Source organism: Amblyraja radiata, chromosome 10, assembly GCF_010909765.2.
Source record: "Amblyraja radiata isolate CabotCenter1 chromosome 10, sAmbRad1.1.pri, whole genome shotgun sequence".
Classification (NCBI taxonomy): Eukaryota; Metazoa; Chordata; class Chondrichthyes; order Rajiformes; family Rajidae; genus Amblyraja; species Amblyraja radiata.
The window spans coordinates 39223113-39243919 of NC_045965.1; the positions used below are offsets into that span (position 1 = coordinate 39223113).

Consider the following 20807-nt stretch of genomic DNA (forward strand, 5'->3'; position numbering starts at 1 on the left):
ACGACTTTTTCGTCGTATCCCCCCTCTCTGCCTCCGTCTGTGCTGAGGCCTAATGGCGGAGCTGGCGACCTCGGGACTCCGGAGGCAGCCTGTCAGGACTTGCCCTGGGCTCGCTCCCGTGAGGGCAGCCCAGCTCGGGGCTGGAACTGCGCTCCCGTGAGGATGGCCTGGCGAGGGGCCGAGACTCTCCCGCGAGGGGTTGTGGCACTCCCGTCGGAGTGGCCCAGCCCGAGGGAGGAACGGCACTCCCGTCGGAGTGGCCCAGCCCGAGGGAGAACTGCACTCCTGTCGGAGTGGCCCAGCTCGAGGGAGGAACGGCGCTCCCGTCGGAGTGGCCCAGCCCGAGGTGGAATGGCGCTCCCGTCGGAGTGGCCCAGCTCGAGGGAGGAACGGCACTCACGTGAGGGCGATTCGACTCGGGGCTGGAATGGTGCTCCGGTGGCTGGGACGGCGTTCTGGCGGCGGTGACCCGAGTCCTGGGTTCAGCCGCGGGCCAGCGGCTGCGTCCGCTGGACTGGAGGGCGGCAGCTTCGACCACCCCCGGGCCGCGGTGTTTGAGCTGGCCCGTTTGCGGGGTTCGGTGAGCCGCGGGACTGTTGTGCTATCGCCCGGTGGGGAATCGCCTCAGCGCAGAGAGAGAAGAGGAGGGAAGAGACAGTAACCCTAAGATTTTTTGCCTCCACCACAGTGAGGAGGTGCTTGGTGGATACACTGTGGTGGACGTTAATTTGTGTTTACTGTTGTTTATTATTGTATGATGTATGTATGACTGCAGGCACGAAATTTCGTTCAGACCGTAAGGTCTGAATGACAATAAAGGGATTCAATTCAATCAATCAGGCAGCAGGTCCAGAGCCTGAAGTTACACAACATCAGGTTCAGAAACAGCTACTTTCCTACAAACATCAAGTTCTTGAACTGATCGGCTCAACACTAATCCTACCTCAGTACCACCTCTTGCACTACAATGGACTTGTTTCTTATTGTGTTTTGCACTAATGTATTTTTCTTTGGAGAGTCTTTATCTTCTCAATGTCTTGCAGAATTTGTGTGAAATTTACGTTCTCATTTGTGTCTGAGTCCATGTGCCTGTGATCCTACTGCAAGCAAGATTTCCATTATATTTGTACCTTACTGGACTTGTGCATATGATAATAAACTTGACAGACTTGATTCGAGGTTAGTATGAGAGACTGCAAAAGCAGAACTGCAGGACACATAGGGCTAGGGATCCATTTTCTACAGCAGAAGGGGGAAAATACTATGATTACTAAAGAAAGAGGACATCCTAAATATCCTAGAGAGGAAAGCATCATTTTGGGACCAAATGCAGTGGTGATAGGGTAATTGAGAATAGGACATGACAGCCTTGCAAAAGGCAGGGTGGGAGGAAGTGTAGTCAAGATAATTGTGCGTGTCAGTGGGTTTATAGTAGATGTCAGTTGATAGTCTGTTCCCTGTGATGGAGACAGAGAAATCGAGAAAGGGAGGCAGGAGTCAGAGGTAGTCCAAGTTAATTTGATGGCAGGGTGGTAGTTAAGAGTAACATTGATTAAATCAATAAGTTCTGCATGGATGCAGGAGGAAGTCCTGATACAGTCATCAATGTAGCAAGGAAAGTGTTGGGGGATGTTCCCTGCGTTTGTTTGGAGCAAGGACTCTTCGATATAACAAACAAAAAGGCAGACACAAGGCAACATGGTGGCACAGCAGTAGAGTTGCTGCCTTACAGCGCCAGAGACCTGGGTTCAATCCTGACTACAGGATCAATTGCAGAGATTTGTGAACCCAGCCCAGACCATCACACAAACCAACCTCCCTTCTATTGTTTTCATCCACACTTTACACTGCCTCGACATGGCCACCAGCATAATCAAGAATAAGTCTCACCCCGGACACTCCCTCTTCTCCCCTATCCCATCAGATTAGAGGTACTGACGTGTGAAACGCATACTGCCAGATGCAGGGACAGTTTGTAGGTTAGTTACCTAAAATTAGAGATTTCAATGTTCATACTGTTAGGTTGTAAGCTCCTCAAGCGGCAAAACGAGGTGCTGTTCCTCCAGTTTGCATGTGACCTCAATCTGGCAATGGAGGAGGCCAAGGACAGAAAGGTCAATACAAATATGGGAATGGGAAGGGAAGTTAAAATGGTTAGCAACAGGGAGATCCAGCAGGCCTTGGTAGACTGAGTGCAAGTGTTCAACGAAACAGTCGTCTCGGCCTATGCTTGGCCTCGCCAATGTAAGGGAAGCCCCATTGGGAACACCAAATACAGTAGATTAAGTTAGAAGAGGTGCACATGAATCTCTGTCTCACCTGGAAGGACTGCTGGGGTCCCTGGATTGCAGCAAGGGAGGAGATATAGGGCAGGAGCTACGTCTCCTCGGTACGGGACACAGAGAAGACATGGGTGAAGCTTCCATCTATAACAGTAGGGGCATAATCACATTTGCTAAAGAAAGAGGACAATCTCATTTATACTAGAATAGAAAGCCTCATCTTGGGAGCAGATGCAGCGGAGAGGAGAAAATGAGAGTAGGGAATAGCATCTTTGCGCGAGGGAGGATGGGAAGAGGTGTAGTCCAAATAACTGTGGGAGTCAGTGGGTTTGTAGTAGATGTCAATCGAAAGCCTGTCCCCTGTGATAGAGACAGCAAATCATGAAAGGAGAGAGAGGTGTCAGAGATAGTTCAAATGAATTTCAGGGCAGGGTGGATCTTGGTGGTAAAGTTAATGAAATCAACTAATTCTGCACAGATGCAAGTGACAGCCGCTATGCATTTGTTAATGTGGTAGAGAATGAGTTGGTAATGGTGCCAGTGTATGTTTGGAATAAGGGGTGTTCCACATAACCAGGCATAGCTGGGGCCAATTAGTGCCTATGGCTACACCTTTAACTTGAAGAACATTCGGTCTGGAGAAGGGTCCCGACCTGAAACAATGTCCATCCATTTCCCTCCACAGATGCTGCCTTACCCACTAAGCATCTAAATGTAGTTCAACATTCAAAAACATTTTTTTTTAACTTGGAACAGATTAATAAGAATATAAAATTCTTGGCATAAAATACTCTAAACTGGAACCAGTGGACAAAGTGGAGGGTGGAGGTAGAGATAGAGGATGGAAGGTGATAAGAAGGCTGCAGATGCTGGAATCTGATAAAGACGGAAGATGACTAATGGAACAAGTCAAGAGAGGGATGAATGACAGATGGAACGAATGAGGGGGTTGAGAAGAAAGGGTTTGGAGAATTTGTGCAGATCAGAAGGAGAAAGGAACACACAGGAAGCAATTTACCCAAAATTGAAAATGAACCCGTTCTCACTCAGCTGCTTTCACTCTCCTGATCAACCCAAGTTCCCCCAACCATTCACCCCAAATCCCCCCCCCCATCACCCCGTTTTGTTCCACTCCCCACATGTGTACCTGACCCACCAGCTTCCTCCTACAATTTATTTTTTTGTTCTAGATTACAGCATCTGCAGTTTCTTGTGCTTTTAAAATAAACTTCAAGGATGTAATGAATGCCAGTATCAGGAACTACATATTGGCTAAAGTCATACATCAGATAACCTGGGGTTTTTAAATGGATAGGAATAAGATTAATTTGTAACTTACAACAGCAAATTCATCACGGTCTAATAAACCATCACGATCGGTATCACTAAGATCCCAGACCTAGAAGATATTAAAGAAAATAAGTTAGGATTTGAGCTTGTTCAACATTGAACGATATTTTGTAAAACTATAATGCTAGACTTTCTCCAAGATTAGTATTTACCATTAACTGCAAAAATTCTAAAGTCCCCATGATTTTGGTGTTATCTTATATATATTACTAAAAGTCTTATCTTGACCACTTCCTGTTGTTCTGTATATTGATTTTAGAAAAAACGCTGCCACTTACGGCTGTGATTTTTGGCCATCTTACTCAGTCCCCCTCCGCTGCGCAGGACAAGAGGATTTTTCCCATCGATGAAAAATAAAAGTTATCAGTGTTTAAAAAATGTTGAGATTCTCTCTCCTGAAGGCCACGCCCCTTCCGGAGGGACTATAAAACCCAGAAGTGTTGAGTGCCTCAGTCAGTCTCTGCAAGATGGGGGAGCGAGAGGGTCACATCTCTCAGTCTGAGCTGTGAATATCACTGAACACGTGTCTACTAAACTGTGAGTGGTTTTACTGACCTTTCAGTGCCCTTAAAGTGGTTTGAAAATATAGTTTGGAAATGCTAAAGCTGTGTTGCCTTTGGTTTGGAAATGCTAAAGCTGTGTTGCCTTTGGTTTGGAAATGCTAAAGCTGTGTTGCCTAATTAAAGTTGCCTTGCCTAATTAAAGTTGCCTTGCCTTCTATATAATTAAAAGTCTAATCTTAGCCACTTCCTGTTTGCGCTTTATATTGATTTTAGAAAAAAATGCTACCAAGTACGGCTGTGATTTTTGGCCATCTTACTCAGTCCACCTCCGCTCATCAGGTGCCGAGGATTTTTCCCATCGATGAAAAATAAGAGTTATTAGTGTTTAAAAAAAGTTGAGATTCTCTCTCCTGTCAATCACGCCACGAAGGCCACACCCCTTCTGGTGGGAGGAGGGAGGGACTATAAAACCCAGAAGTGTGGGCATGGCTCAATCTCTGCAAGATGGAGGAGGAAGAGGTCACGACTCGCTGTCCTTAGTGGCCTTGCACCCTGCTTGAAGTGGTAAGAAACTGCACTTGAATTTGGTGGCCTTGCACCCTGCTTGAAATGGAATTTCAAGGAATAGCCGTGAATCAACTGCCAGCCCACTAGCCGTGAGTGAGTGAGCTGCCAGCACAACAGGCTTGAGTGACTGAGCTGCCAGCCCAAGAATCCATTCAGCCCACAATGTCCATACTAGCCCTCTGGAAACCAGTCCCTTCAGATCACAACACCCATACTAGCGCTCCAGAAAGCCCCCCCCCCCCCCCCCCCCCGGACACCAATATTGGAATTGGTGGAGAGATGGAATATTGCATTGGGGGACCAGCCCTCCCGTGTAATGCTGGGACGCAAGGTATGCAGACTCTCAAAGCAATTCCATTCCTGGTAATCTTTTCTTATCCATGTGCCTATCAATTCTTGCTGTATGATTCTGCTGCCATCTATCAGCACAAAGAACAATTTACAATAAACAATTAACCTGCCAACCATGCGTGAGGAGACCAGAAATCGTGGAGGAAGTCCACATAGTGAAAGAAAGATCAGGCAAACTCGACGCAGACTGCACCAGAGGTCAGAACTGAACCTACATCACGTTGTTAGGCAGCAAGTCCACCTGCTGTACAATACTTTATTAGTTTAATTAAATGCTATTTCAAAAATCACTTAAATAAATTATACTTTTTTGCATCTTCTTACCCTTTCCAGCACATTAAGTAATTTAAAGTTAAGAAAATTCAGAACACAGCAATTTAAATAAAAAGCAGGCTGCAGATAGTGACACGACAATTCCAAAGCATGACTGCTAATTTTGATGTCAATCAAAGCTGAAATTAAAGAATATTAAAGAATATTACTTAAAGATGTTATTAAAGAACTGAAATTGGACACCAATTTATTTCGAACCGACCAGTGCTCCCTACATTTTCACTTTCAAAAGTCCTGCTTGAGAAAAGTTGCTGTAGTTTATTTGTTCTCAGTTTTCATCTGCTCTTTAAAACACTATGAAAGCAATACAGTCAACACCCTTGAGCTCAGAGATACATCCCACACATCATCCAAATAAACACCTATTTCTTTAAAATGCACTTTAAGACAGGCAGGTGCAACTACTAGACCTACATCATAACAGCCCAAAAATTTCTGCCTGAAATAAATTCCATGTGCTTGCCACTGAACCAGTTCTATTTGCATACATGTTCACAGGATATTCATTCATTTTTAAGATGAAGATTTTTCTTACCCTTCCCAGGACATCCACAGGTAGTTTAGAGTTGAGAAGCACAGGTTTCACTTTATCACCAGACAGAAAACCATTCACAGGATTAAGGCTGTCAAAAATTATATCATACTTCGACTTTTCTTCAGGCTGTAATTTATGTACCAATATAGATGTGCTATCAATTATATATCAAAAATTCTAAATTGCCTTAAAATGTTAATTTAAACTTTGATAATGATAACTGAATGGTTTAGTTATAATCAAAAACTATGTAATGAAAATAATTTAATTCACAAGTTTTAACATTTTGTTATTTGCACACAAAAAAGCATTGAATTTTACAGACAGAAAACACTAAAGGTTGGAAAATATTCACATTTTCTAGTTATCAGAAACGTTTTTAACCATTGGAGGACCTCCTGAATAACATAATTATTATAGCAAATCAATCATACCTATTATTTTACTGTTTGATTGATATCAGGCTCTGATATGGTGCACACACACAGCTCTAGATAGGTGTGTGAATAGTAGTATAGGATGGGTCCTGCCAAGATTTCTGGAGTCCAATACATTTATAAATTACCAGAGGCTCCAGGAAGTTCCCAGGTACAAAGTCTCATTTAAGTGTGATTTATTGTGACATGCAACTTTTCATTCTAAAGTTATTCTTTATGCCAAATTCCACTTTCAATGTTCAATGAATAGTTTATAAATCTCATACAAAGGAGAACAGGTTAAAATGCTGTACCTTCACAGCCCAGGGAACATCAACAGGTGCTGATCCACTATTCGGTAACGGACTGCTTCTATCATTCTAAAAAGATTGTACATAAGATGACAGTGGTAAACTGAAGAATGTCCATGTAAATATTATATCAAAACCGTACACATTGTTTGAGAGAAAAGAGACAAGATAAAAACAGGCAGTTCCCCCTGGCATCCTCATACATCCCCATTGCAGAATTTCTTGCACCCTTTCATAATATTGCAACCAGAATTGTAGTTGAACTCCAAATGTTATCTAACCATGCTTTGATAAGAATGTAGTACAACTTTTAGTTTACAATTTTCTAACCAGAAAAAAACCTTGTGCTTTATTTCCTTTTCTTTAGAAAATGACTTTATGAACTCACCTTATTAATTTGCATGATGTATTTGTTCCAAAATTGCTTTATACTTCTATGCCATTTAGCTTTTATTCTTCTGAAGAAATATGTTTTTGGTGCTTAAATGTTACAATAAACCAAAGGAATTACCAATACTATTCTGCAATTTTTGCCATATTTACTTAGAATCTGTTGCGACCTAATCAGTATTACTCAATCCCGATCCCTACAATTTGGCATCACCCACACTCTAGAAATATGATTCCCCAAGTCCAAAACCCTAATATAAATTATGGTCAGCACCAACAGCAAAAGCACTTATGCTCATGGAAGCGGACTTGCTATGTTTTCTCGCACTGCATAACAGTCCCCCTTCTGAGTCCCCTAGCTATCCATCTTACAGCATCTTTGCCGATTCCAGAATTTCAAAACTAATGCATTGGTCAATTTTAGGTCTGTTTTTAGGAATCTGGATAAATTATTTCTACTGCATTACCTTCACCTACTCTCTCTGTTATCTCTTCCAAAAATGCAATAACCGGTCAAGCAAGACTTTCCCTTCTAAAATCTGAGCTGATCATTCGTCTTTTTTTTGTGGTTTGTGGTTATTTATTTTCTCCTTTAGTTGGTAACTCACATTTCCTACTGCGATTGGAGGCTACTAGAGGTCAATGCTTTTGAAGCTGCTGCATTTGTTTTTATGCTGCCTATATTTTAATAACCCATTCTCAACTGAACTTTCATTATTTTGCAGGTGCTTGCGGTTTCAGTTCCACCTCAAAAAATATCCGCTCAGTACTTCTTGGGACATAGTTGAAAAGAGAAAGAAGAACAATTTACATCTTCCAGGCCTTAAAGTTTCACACAGTTTCTGTATTTTTTCATTGATTAATTGTAATTATACATCAACATTTCCCAAATTAAATGGTATCTGGTCAACAAGGACCAGTACAAGGACCACTACTGAAAAATGATAGATTACGTGTAACATTGTGCCAATTAACATTAATTGCAGTGCACTTCAACACTAAAATTCAACATACTTTATTGAATCACCAAAGACATCCATAAAGCCTCCTAGGATGATGAAACATGTTGTAATTTAATATGGTTGTTTGTTTTATTGTTTGTAATTACTTCCACACTTTTAAGCTTCAACATGCTAACCTTATGTAAGATTAAGAAATGAGACATAAAAGAAGAAACAGAAAGAAAGCATTACATGGGAGACAATGGCAAGAAATGAGTGCTGGAGGATACAAAAATAGGTTGCATGACACAAGAACAGAGGGTTGGAGAGATATCACGAGGACAACCATCTTCACTGTAAAGCACTGAGATGAATGGGAAAGAGAGAATGAGGGGACAGACAAGGAAGGAAGAGAAACATTTAAAAACACCATGTCATCTGCTCTGTGTTTAAATGCAAAATCACGATGTTAAAAAAAAGGTATCACCAAGCATTCATAGCTTTTTTTTTTGTTTTTTTTTGTTTTTGTTTATTTTATTAGAAGTTAATACAGTACAAAATAGTACAGTGGAACTTAATTTTAGGTGCCAACTATGTCATACCGTAATCCATTCTATGTACAACCTCTAATTTTATGTTTTGAGAAGGAAGTAAGCAAGACAAGAAAAAGAAAACAATAGAAAGGGGAAAAAGAGATGGTAGAGAATAGAAAAACGTGAAGTGTGTATATAAAAAAGAAAAAGTGGAAAGTAGAAATAGGAGAGAAGGCCCCTTAAAAGAGAAATTTTCAAATCATTATTCGGAGATGTAGATCTATCCACGGCATGAACTGAAATCAGCAATCTTTACAGTACCGCTGCATCACATGATTCCAAAAAGTCGATGAAAGGAGACCAACTCCTTAAGAATTGGTCATATTTATCTATTAGTCGGAGTCTCATTTCTTCAAGGCGTGCTATGTCCATCATATTCCTAATCCACATTTTAACAGTTGGTATGGTTGTATTTTTCCAAAATTTAAGTATCAATTTCTTTCCAATTATTAACCCATAATTAAAAAAAAGTTTTGGTCTTTATGTAAATTGATATCTTCTACTATTATTCCAAATACAATCCATTCCGTTTTAGGTTCTATTGTGGACTTGAAAAGCTTTGTAAATATATCAAATATATCGCTCCAAAATTTATTCAACTTTGTACATCCTACAAATGAATGTGTTATATTAGCGTTTTGAAACAAACATTTATCGCATCTGGGAGAGACATTTGGATAAAATTTATTCAACCTCGTTTTTGAATAATATAGTCTATGTAATAATTTGAATTAAATTAAATTATGTCTTGCATTAATAGAACAATTATGTGTGTTCATCATAGAAACATAGAAATTAGGTGCAGGAGTAGGCCATTCGGCCCTTCGAGCCTGCAGCGCCATTCAATATGATCATGGCTGATCATCCAACTCAGTATCCCGTACCTGCCTTCTCTCCATACCCTCTGATCCCCTTAGCCACAAGGGCCACATCTAACCCTCTTAAATATAGCCAATGAACTGGCCTCAACTACCCTCTGTGGCAGAGAGTTCCAGAGATTCACCACTCTCTGTGTGAAAAAAAGTTTTTCTCATCTCGGTTTTAAAGGATTTCCCCCTTATCCTTAAGCTGTGACCCCTTGTCCTGGACTTCCCCAACATCGGGAACAATCTTCCTGCATCTAGCCTGTCCAACCCCTTAAGAATTTTGTAAGTTTCTATAAGATCCCCTCTCAATCTCCTAAATTCTAGAGAGTATAAACCAAGTCTATCCAGTCTTTCTTCATAAGACAGTCCTGACATCCCAGGAATCAGTCTGGTGAACCTTCTCTGCACTCCCTCTATGGCAATAATGTCCTTCCTCAGATTTGGAGACCAAAACTGTACGCAATACTCCAGGTGTGGTCTCACCAAGACCCTGTACAACTGCAGTAGAACCTTCCTGCTCCTATACTCAAATCCTTTTGCTATGAAAGCTAACATACCATTCGCTTTCTTCACTGCCTGCTGCACCTGCATGCCTACTTTCAATGACTGGTGTACCATGACACCCAGGTCTCGCTGCATCCCCCTTTTTCCTAATCGGCCACCATTTAGATAATAGTCTGCTTTCCTGTTTTTGCCACCAAAATGGATAACCTCACATTTATCCACATTATACTGCATCTGCCAAACATTTGACCACTCACCCAGCCTATCCAAAGCACCTTGCAGTCTCCTAGCATCCTCCTCACAGCTAACACTGCCCCCCAGCTTAGTGTCATCCGCAAATTTGGAAATATTGCCTTAAATTCCCTCATCCAGATCATTAATATATATTGTAAATAGCTGGGGTCCCAGCACTGAGCCTTGCGGTACCCCACTAGTCACTGCCCGCCATTGTGAAAAGGACCCGTTTACTCCGACTCTTTGCTTCCTGTTTGCCAGCCAGTTCTCTATCCACATCAATACTGAACCCCGAATGCCGTGTGCTTTAAGTTTGTATACTAATCTCTTATGTGCGACCTTGTCGAAAGCCTTCTGGAAGTCTAGATACACCACATCCACTGGTTCTCCCCTATCCACGCTACTAGTTACATCCTCGAAAAATTCTATAAGATTCGTCAGACATGATTTACCTTTCGTAAATCCATGCTGACTTTGTCCAATGATTTCACCACTTTCCAAATGTGCTGCTATCCCATCTTTAATAACTGACTCTAGCAGTTTCCCCACTACCGATGTTAGACTAACTGGTCTGTAATTCCCCGTTTTCTCTCTCCCTCCCTTCTTAAAAAGTGGGGTTACGTTTGCTACCCGCCAATCCTCAGGAACTACTCCAGAATCTAAAGAGTTTTGAAAGATTATTACTAATGCATCCACTATTTCTGGAGCTACTTCCTTAAGTAATCAGATACTTTTCCCATCTGTCCTTCGAGATCTTTATCATTAGCTCATGTTCCCAATCTTCTCTTAGTGCTTCTGTTGAGGGTAATTCTCTATTTAATATATTATTATAAAAGTATGATATTAGTTTTTGTGAATCAGCCTTAATATTCATTGCTTCTTCCAAAGGGTCTAAAAATATAGTTTGAAATCTATGTATATATTTCTTCATAAAGTCACATATCTGTATATATTTAAAATATTGATTATCCTTCAGTTTAAATTTTAATTTTAAATGTTGAAATTATAGCAGTTTGCCCAATTCATACATATCCCCTACTTTCCTAATCCCCAGTCTATCCCATTGTTGATATGTTTTGTCGATGAGAGATGGTTTGAATGCGGGGTTGTTCAATAGTGGGGTTAGTACTGATAGATTATTTAATTTCAAGGATACTTTTATTTGTTTCCAAATTCTTATTGTATTGTGAATAATTGGGTTCTTCTTATATATTATACTATTCAATTTTATCGGTGAGAGCAAGATCGTTCCTATATCGTGCGGATAGCACTCCTCTTTCTACATTCTTATCCACTCCAACTGCTGAGTGGAACTATCCAACCAGTACATTATGTTCTTAATATGCACTGCCCAGTAGTAATACATAAAGTTAGGTAATGATAAACCCCCAACTTCTTTAGGTTTACACAAATGCTTTCGTTGAATTCTGTGTGCTCTGTAATCCCATATAAAATTAGTGATAGTAGAATCTAGTTTTTTGAAAAAGTATTTTGGAATATATATTGGGATCGCTTGAAACAAATATATTAATTGTGGTAAGAAAGTCATTTTTATAGCGTTAATTCTACCTATCAATGAGAGCGGGAGCGTTTTCCAAAATTTAATCATATCATTCAATTTATTTAATAGTGGCATAAAATTGGCACTAAATAATGATTTGTGTCTTCTCGTAATTTGAATACCCAGATACTTGAATTTTTCTGTTGCAATTTTGAAGAGGAATTTTAGTAAGTGTCTCGAATCCTGTGGTTTTAAAGACATCATTTTGCTTTTATTCCAATTTATTCTATATCCTGAAAAAGAGCCGAATTCCTCAATTAATGTTAATAATGTGGGTATACTCGTTTGTGTATTAGTAATATATAAGAGGATATCATCAGCATATAATGAAATTTTAGTCTTTGAGTCCTTAGTGTTATATCCGTGAATATTCGGGTGATTTCTAATCCTTTCGGCCAGCGGTTCTATCATAAGGGCAAATAGCAATGGTGATAAGGCACAACCTTGATTCATAGCTTTAATTGAAAAAGTGTGACTTCCAGACTTAATTCATGAACAAGAACCAAGACAATATTCTACTCCAATTTCAAATGACTGAAAATAAGAAATTAATTCACTTACAATTTTAGGTGCTGGGGCTGCAAGATTTAAACTATTCAAAGAGACTTCAAGTCCATTTTGTGCACACCCTACAAGCTTTAAGGCAACAAAAAATTCCTAAAGGAAATAAAACAACAAAATCAATTTATCACATCATCACACCAGTTGCAGTCACCAGAACATCCTATTTCCACTTCTAGAAAATTGCCTAATCCAAAACGTGCCTTGGCTCATCTGACACTGAAATTCTTAGCCACATCTTTTTACTCCGAAAAGTGACTGTCAAATTAGCCTTCCAAATTACAATAATCTTGCGGTCGCTTATAATTCTCCTTCCTGACTCCTGACTGGCACCAAGTCCAGTTCATACATTAACCCATGCCTGCTTTCCTACGCCAGTTTCCTCTTAATCAAATGTCTCGCCCTTCAATTCTCATTGTGTTTTGGACAATAGACAATAGACGCACGAGTAAGGCACTTCGAAACAGCACCGCAATTCAATGTGATCATGGCTGATCATCCCCAATCAGTACCCCGTTCCTGCCTTCTCCCCATATCCGCAGACTCCGCTATCTTTAAGAGCCCTATCTAGCTCTCTCTTGAAACTATCCAGAGAACCGACCTCCACCGCCCTCTGAGGCAGAGAATTCCAGACTCACAACTCTGTGTGAAAAAGTGTTTCCTCATCTCGGTTCTAAGATATTAAGATCTCCGCTCTAAAAATATTTTCCAAATTCATCTTTGATCTTGCCCTTCCTGATTTGTGTAATCCCTTTGTGCTCCTCCAGCATACAAGTATTTCTCCAATTATGTTCTCGAGCGTGCCCAATTTAATATCTTCAACCAATGAGGATCAGGCCATCAGTTGGAATGCCCCATGCTTAATTCCCTCTCAAAATCTTTCCACCTCTCCATCTTTCTTTCCCCCATTTAAAACATTATTCGGAAGCTATATTTTTGAACAAGATTTTGATCTAATATTACGCATTCGTGTTTTTTTTCTGTAATTCTTTAGCTACATTAAAAGCACAACATGAAAATTTACAGTTAATGCTGTAAACATATAAATAAATCCAGGTTTCCACAACCTATTCCAAATGTAATGTTTAAATACCTGTTTATTTAAAAAGCCCTTTGCATCTGCATCAGCTAAATCCCATATCTGAAAAAGAAATGCATTAAACACATTGAAATCATTGTGCAACATAATAAAATATCATTGCTGTCTGATTTGTGTTAACATGCACTTTTGCAGCATTCCATAGCACTCGAAAATCTAGGGTGAAGTTCAGAAAAATAAGGCTAAATCCATTCATTGAATCACTGAGGAATATTAGCAGACGTTTCCCAAATCTAGATGTACTAGAGCCATATTATTTTTGTCTTTGCTTTAAAGAAGTCCGTGAATCATCCATTTTGGTTGCATTAGTCAACAACCCCAGATGTGATTTGTTAGAGGATTGTTAAAAGAATCACAATTTAAATACAAAGGATTTGATAGATTATGACCAAGGCAATATTTATGTTGTCTACTACAAAGAAAGGCAATTACTAGAATCATACAACATGGAAACAGGCATTTGAGCCCAACTTACCAATGCCAACAAAGATGCTACATTTAAGATAGTCCCATTTGCCTGCACCTGGAACATAGCCCTCTAAATTTTGCAGCACATTATCCCACCTTCCCAATTTAAATAAATTAATTTATGTTTGGCTTGGCCTTAATCTTTCCTGTCGATGTTCCTCATCAAATATCTTTTAAATGTTATCAGTCCTGTCTCAACTACTTAATCTGGCAGCTTGTTCCATATACTCTTTACCTTCTGTGTGAAAATGTTGCCTCTACAGTTCCTATTACATTGATCCCCTCTTCTTCTTAAATCTATATCCTCGAATTCTCAATTCTACCCTTGGATAAGGCTCTGCGCATTCACCTTATCTATTCCCCTTATGATTTTATACACCTCTACAAGTTCACTACAAGATGAGCTTTCTCCTGGTGCACTGGTTTCCTCCCCCATTCCAAAGACTTGTCAGTCTGTAGGTTAATTGGCTTACATAAATTGCTCCTAGTGTAGGGTGTGGATGAAAAAGTGGTCACAAGGAAAACGCGCAAACTCCATACAGACAGCACCTGAGGTCATAATCAAACCCAGGTCTCGGTAAAACACCAACTCTACCGCTGTGCCACCCTAAAAAGCAGCTATTGAAATTCAAAGACAACTGTAAAGTAACACGTTTTGATTAAAAATTAAATAAAACTAATGAACCAGACTTGATAGTAAACATAATGTCATGAGATACAAATGACAATGGGATGCTAGATGATTTGACGCACTCAGGTATCCTAAGAGGCAATTAGCCTTGTAAAACACCTATTCATCCTCAACCTGACTTTGGTTTACATCACTAAAAGCAAAATGCAGATGCTAGAAATTAAACAGAGCATGCATACAAAAAGAGCACTCTTTTATTTTACGAGGACCATGTAACTTGTATATTAACAAGTAATTAATCAAGGTCTCCTACTTAAACAGCAAGAAGCTTTTAGATTTACATTATCGCAATGCCACTACGCATCTGTGGCTCACAAAAAGGAATACATTAAACCACAGAGTAGCATGCCAATGGTCATGAAACCAGCAGTCACAATAACTAAAAAAATGTCATAGATTTTCATAGCTGTTCTATCTGTTCTTAAATTTGAAAAAGCTTCTTCATCAAACTTTATTTCCCTCACTATGTCTGATTTAACTCAAAATCAGCTTATTTATTTACTGTCATTTAGTTTTTACCAAGTCATATAACAATAACCATATAACCATATAACAATTACAGCACGGAAACAGGCCATCTCGGCCCTACAAGTCCGTGCCGAACAATTTTTTCCCTTAGTCCCACCTGCCTGCACTCATACCATAACCCTCCATTCCCTTCTCATCCATATGCCTATCCAATTTATTCTTAAATGATACCAACGAACCTGCCGCCACCACTTCCACTGGAAGCTCATTCCACACCGCTACCACTCTCTGAGTAAAGAAGTTCCCCCTCATGTTACCCCTAAACTTCTGTCCCTTAATTCTGAAGTCATGTCCTCGTTTAAATCTTCCCTATTCTCAAAGGGAAAAGCTTGATCACATCAACTCTGTCTATCCCTCTCATCATTTTAAAGACCTCTATCAAGCCCCCCCTTAACCTTCTGCGCTCCAGAGAATAAAGACCTAACTTATTCAACCTATCTCTGTAACTTAGTTGTTGAAACCCAGGCAACATTCTAGTAAATCTCCTCTGTACTCTCTCTATTTTGTTGACATCCTTCCTATAATTGGGCGACCAAAATTGTACACCATACTCCAGATTTGGTCTCACCAATGCCTTGTACAATTTTAACATTACATCCCAGCTTCTATACTCAATGCTCTGATTTATAAAGGCTAGCATACCAAAAGCTTTCTTTACCACCCTATCTATATGAGATTCCACCTTCAAGGAACTATGCACGGTTATTCCCAGATCCCTCTGTTCAACTGTATTCTTCAATTCCCTACCATTTATCATGTACGTCCTATTTTGATTTGTCCTGCCAAGGTGTAACACCTCACATTTATCAGCATTAAACTCCATCTGCCATCTTTCAGCCCATTTTTCCAAATGGCCTAAATCACTCTGTAGACTTTGGAAATCCTCTTCATTATCCACAACACCCCCTATCTTGGTATCATCTGCATACTTACTAATCCAATTTACCACCCCTTCATCCAGATCATTGATGTACATGACAAACAACAAAGGACCCTACACAGATCCCTGAGGCACCCCACTAGTCACCTGCCTCCAACCCGACAAACAGCCATCCACCATTACCCTTTGGCTTCTCCCATTCAGCCACTGCTGAATCCATCTTGCTATTCCTGCATTTATACCCAACAGTTTAACCTTCTTAACCAACCTTCCATGAGGAACCTTGTCAAAGGCCTTGCTAAAGTCCATATAGACAACATCCACTGCTTTACCCTCGTCAATTTCCCTAGTAACCTCTTCAAAAAATTCAAGAAGATTAGTCAAACATGACCTTCCAGGCACAAATCCATGTTGACTGTTCCTAATCAGACCCTGTTTATCCAGATGCTTATATATATTATCTCTAAGTATCTTTTCAATTAATTTGCCCACCACTGAAGTCAAACTAACAGGTCTATAATTGCTAGGTTTACTCTTAGAACCCTTTTTAAACAATGGAACAACATGCGCAGTACGCCAATCCTCGGGGACTATTCCCGTTTCTAATGACATTTGAAATATTTCTGTCATAGCCCCGGCTATTTCTACACTAACTTCCCTCAATGTCCTAGGGAATATCCTGTCAGGACCTGGAGACTTATCCACTTTTATATTTTTCAAAAGTGTCAGTACTTCTTTTACTTTGAAACTCATAGTATCCATAACTACTCTACTCGTTTCTCTTACCTCACATAATTCAATATCCTTCTCCGTGGTGAATACCGAAGAAAAGAAATTGTTCAATATCTCCCCCATCTCTTTTGGCTCTGCTGATAGCTGCCCACTCTGTTTCTCCAATGGACCAATTTTATCCCTCGTTAGCCTTTTGCTATTAATATAGCTGTAGAAACCCTTTGGATTTACTTTCACCTTACTTGCCAAAGCAACCTCATATCTTCTTTTAGCTTTTCTAATTTCTTTCTTAAGATTCTTTTTACATTCCTTATACTCCACAAGCACCTCATTTACTTCATGCTGCCTATAATTATTGTAGATCTCCCTCTTTTTCCAAACAAGATGTCCAATTTCCCTTGAAAACCAGGGCTCTTTCCAATTTTTACTGTTTCCTTTCAACCGAACAGGAACATAAAGATTCTGTACTCTTAAAATTTCCCCTTTAAATATCCACCATTTCTCTTCTACATCTTTCCCATAAAACAAAATGTCCCAGTCCACTCCTTTTAAATCATCTCGCATCTCATCAAAGTTAGCCTTTCTCCAATCAAAAATCTCAACCCTAGGTCCAGTTCTGACCTTCTCCATAATTATATTGAAACTAATGGTATTGTGATCACTGGACCCGAAGTGCTCCCCAACGCATACCTCCGCCACCTGTCCCGTCTCATTTCCTAACAGGAGGTCCAGCACTGCCCCTCCTCTAGTAGGTACCTCTATGTATTGCTGCAAAAAACTATCCTGCACACATTTTACAAACTCCAAACCATCCAGCCCATTTACAGAATGTGTTTCCCAGTCTATGTGTGGAAAGTTGAAATCTCCCACAATCACTACCTTGTGCTTACTACTAATATCTGCTATCTCCTTACATATTTGCTCTTCCAATTCTCGTTCCCCATTTGGCGGTCTATAATACACCCCTATAAGTGTTGCTACACCTTTCCCACTTCTCAGTTCCACCCAAATAGCCTCCCTAGATGAGCCCTACAATCTATCCTGCCAAAGCACTGCTGTAATATCTTCCCTGACTAGCAATGCAACACCACCTCCTCTTGCCCCTCCAATTCTATCACACCTGAAGCAACGAAATCCTGGAATATTTAGTTTCCAATCACAGCCCTCCTGCAACCATGTTTCACTGATCGCCACAACATCATACTTCCAGGTGTCTATCCAGACTCTAAGCTCATCCACCTTTCTTACAATGCTCCTAGCATTAAAATATGCACATTTAAGAAACCCCCCATCTCTTCTTCTCTGTTTATTTCCTTTTTTTTCTTTCTCCTCGTGTCCGAGTGCTTCCCTTTTCTGCTTCCTGCCTCCCATTCTGTCTACTAGCTTTCTCTATTTGAGTCCCTCACCCCAACCATTCTAGTTTAAAGTCTCCCCAGTGACCTTTGCAAATTTCCCCGCCAGGATGTTGGTCCCCCTCGGGTTCAAGTGCAACCCATCCTTTCTGTACAGGTCCCACCTTCCCCAAAAGAAGTCCCAATGATCCAGAAACTTGAATCCCTGCCCTCTGCACCAGTCTTTCAGCCACGCATTTATCCTCCACCTCGCTCCATTCCTACTCTCACTGTCGCGTGGTACAGGCAGTAATCCTGAGATTGTTACCTTTTTGTTCCTTTTCCTTAACTCTCCTCCCAACACCCTAAATCCTCCCTTCAGGACCTCTTCACTTTTTTTACCTATGTCATTTGTACCAATATGTACCACGACCTCAGGCTCCTCTCCCTCTGATTTCAGGATATCTTGGATGCGTTGAGACACGTCCGAGACCTTGGCACCAGGGAGGCAGACCACCATCCTGGACTCCTGACTGCGTCCACAGAAACGCCTATCCGACCCCCTAACAATAGAGTCCCCAATTACTATTGCCCTCTTCTTTTTTTCCCTACCTTTCGGAGCAACAGGGCCGGTCTCTGTGCTGGAGGCCCGTCCGCTGTTGCTACCCCCGGGTAGGCTGTCATCCTCATCCGTACTCAAACAGGAGTACTTATTTGCAAGGTGTACCGACATTGGAGTACTCCCTCGTTCCTGCCTCTGCCCCTTGCCCTTCCTTAGCGTGACCCACATGTCTCTCTCCCGTGGTTTTGGAGTGACCACCTCCCTATAACTCCCCTCTATGACCTCGTCACTCTCCCTGACCAGACAGAGGTCATCAAGCTGCTGCTCCAGGAACCTAATACGGTCCCTTAGGAGCCCCATCTCTCTGCACCTGGTGCAGATGTGGACGTCTGGAGGGCCATCCGACACCATGACCTCCCACATCTGACATCCAGAACAGTACACTGCTCTGACTGTCATTCTCTCGCCTTACCCTGGATCCGATACCAGTATAATACAATAGAAACTGCTGGGAGAAATCAGCAGGTATCTGACACAAACAGCTGCTCCCTCTTGCCCTTTAAACTGTACCTTTATTATATAAACAAAAAGCACTGTACCTTTAGCCCACTGTACCCTTAGCTCACTGTACCTTTACTAATGCACTGTACCTTTAGTCCACTGTACCTTTAACTCACTGTACCTTTAGCCCACTGTACCTTTAGCCCACTGTACCTTTAGCCCACTGTACCTTTACTAAAGCACTGTACAAGTCATATTAGTTAAATGAGATAGTTGTTGGTCCCAGCATATTGTTATCAGTTCACCCATGCAGCAATTTAGGATGCAGATAATTTCAGCTGACCTTTTCATCTGAATAATTTCACAAATTAATAAATAGCAAAAATAACAAGATGAGTATTTCACTAACCCAATGCAATAATAACTGCAACGGTCATAGAGTTACATTAGATAGTGGTGGAAGAGTAATAAGGTTTTTATGCTGCAGTTCACAACATACAAATCAAAACCAAAACGTTTCAACCAAAGATGACTCCGTTATAACAAGATGAGAGGCAAATCAAAAAACGTAAAAAAGCAGTGACAAAACAGGGACAAAGGAAAGATTAGGAGGAAACAAGATTATTTTTTTTAAATAGGGTTAATGTTACAGTTAATTAACTATTTAGCATAATGAATAATTTATTCACTACATTATTGTATGACCTACAGACAATGAGACTAATGCATCAATTATTTATTTAGGCCCAGAATAAGGTTCAGGAAGCATACATTCAACAAGAGAAAGCAGTACCTTTCCAAGTACGAGATCTGACAGGCCAGACCTTTTCAGAAATGAGGCAGCTTCTGCTGCTCCAACTCTCCCACTGTTTGTTGAATCGATCTGCAGAAATAAGGAACAAGATATTGCAAAAAAATATTGAAATTAGTTTTAGGCAAGGCTCTGATCAAAGCGCATAAATGCTTATAACAGAATGTCCTATGTTGGCCATTTAATGGATGATATCCCAATGTACGAAGAAGATTGAGATTCTTTTATCTTGAGGGTTAGGGATTTGGCTAGTGACCTCATCCCCCAGCACTATCTGCCCCTCCTCCTCACCTTCCCTCTTCTTTTCCCTCTCCTTCTCCCCTCCCCCACTACCTCCCTCTCCTTTCTCCTACTCAGTCACTCCCTCCCTCCATAACATCTCTCCCTCCCTGCTCCCCCACTCCTCATCTCCCCCCATCCCATCCCTCCACAATGAAAATTGTGATTTTTTTTAAATAAAAGCTCACTCTATCAAACCCCCCACTCACAATTTTTAATGTAAATGAGATTTGAGATCCCATTGTGACATCATTGTGATGCGATGAAGGGCAGGGCAAGTGAAAGTGTTGAAAAGTGGCTTTTGTAAAGTTTAAAATGTGAATAACCTGTAAAATATAACATCAATCCGAAAGAAACTTGCCACAGCACACCCCAGGCAATGGTGAGTAAGGTGGGCCAAAAATTGTAACGCTTTCGTGTACTGTTTTTGGCGTCGTTTCAACACACACATACACACACACACACACACTCAACACACACACAAGATCAGAGTTTTAGTATTATATAGATAGATTCTTGTCGCTATCCAAATCTAAAGTCCAAATTCAAAAGAAATTTGACTTAGGATCCACTGACAAGCTAATCCTGTCCGAAAACAATGTATACATATACATGCCTTTTCCAATG

At 40.6% G+C, this 20807-nt stretch overlaps 1 protein-coding gene across 4 annotated transcripts in view; it reads right to left on the bottom strand.

The window, feature by feature from the left end:
* The window catches only part of eps15 (epidermal growth factor receptor pathway substrate 15), a 143282-nt gene that overhangs the window by 100088 nt on the left and 22387 nt on the right, over window positions 1-20807 (bottom strand). For all 4 annotated transcript variants that reach the window (XM_033028581.1, XM_033028580.1, XM_033028578.1 and 1 more), the window contains exons 3-8: window positions 19884-19973; window positions 13392-13439; window positions 12299-12394; window positions 6652-6717; window positions 5922-6047; window positions 3622-3681 (exon numbers count right to left, since the gene is read on the bottom strand). In XM_033028581.1, the coding sequence (XP_032884472.1) occupies window positions 3622-3681; window positions 5922-6047; window positions 6652-6717; window positions 12299-12394; window positions 13392-13439; window positions 19884-19973 (486 nt within the window). The remainder of the gene's footprint in view (window positions 1-3621; window positions 3682-5921; window positions 6048-6651; window positions 6718-12298; window positions 12395-13391; window positions 13440-19883; window positions 19974-20807) is intronic.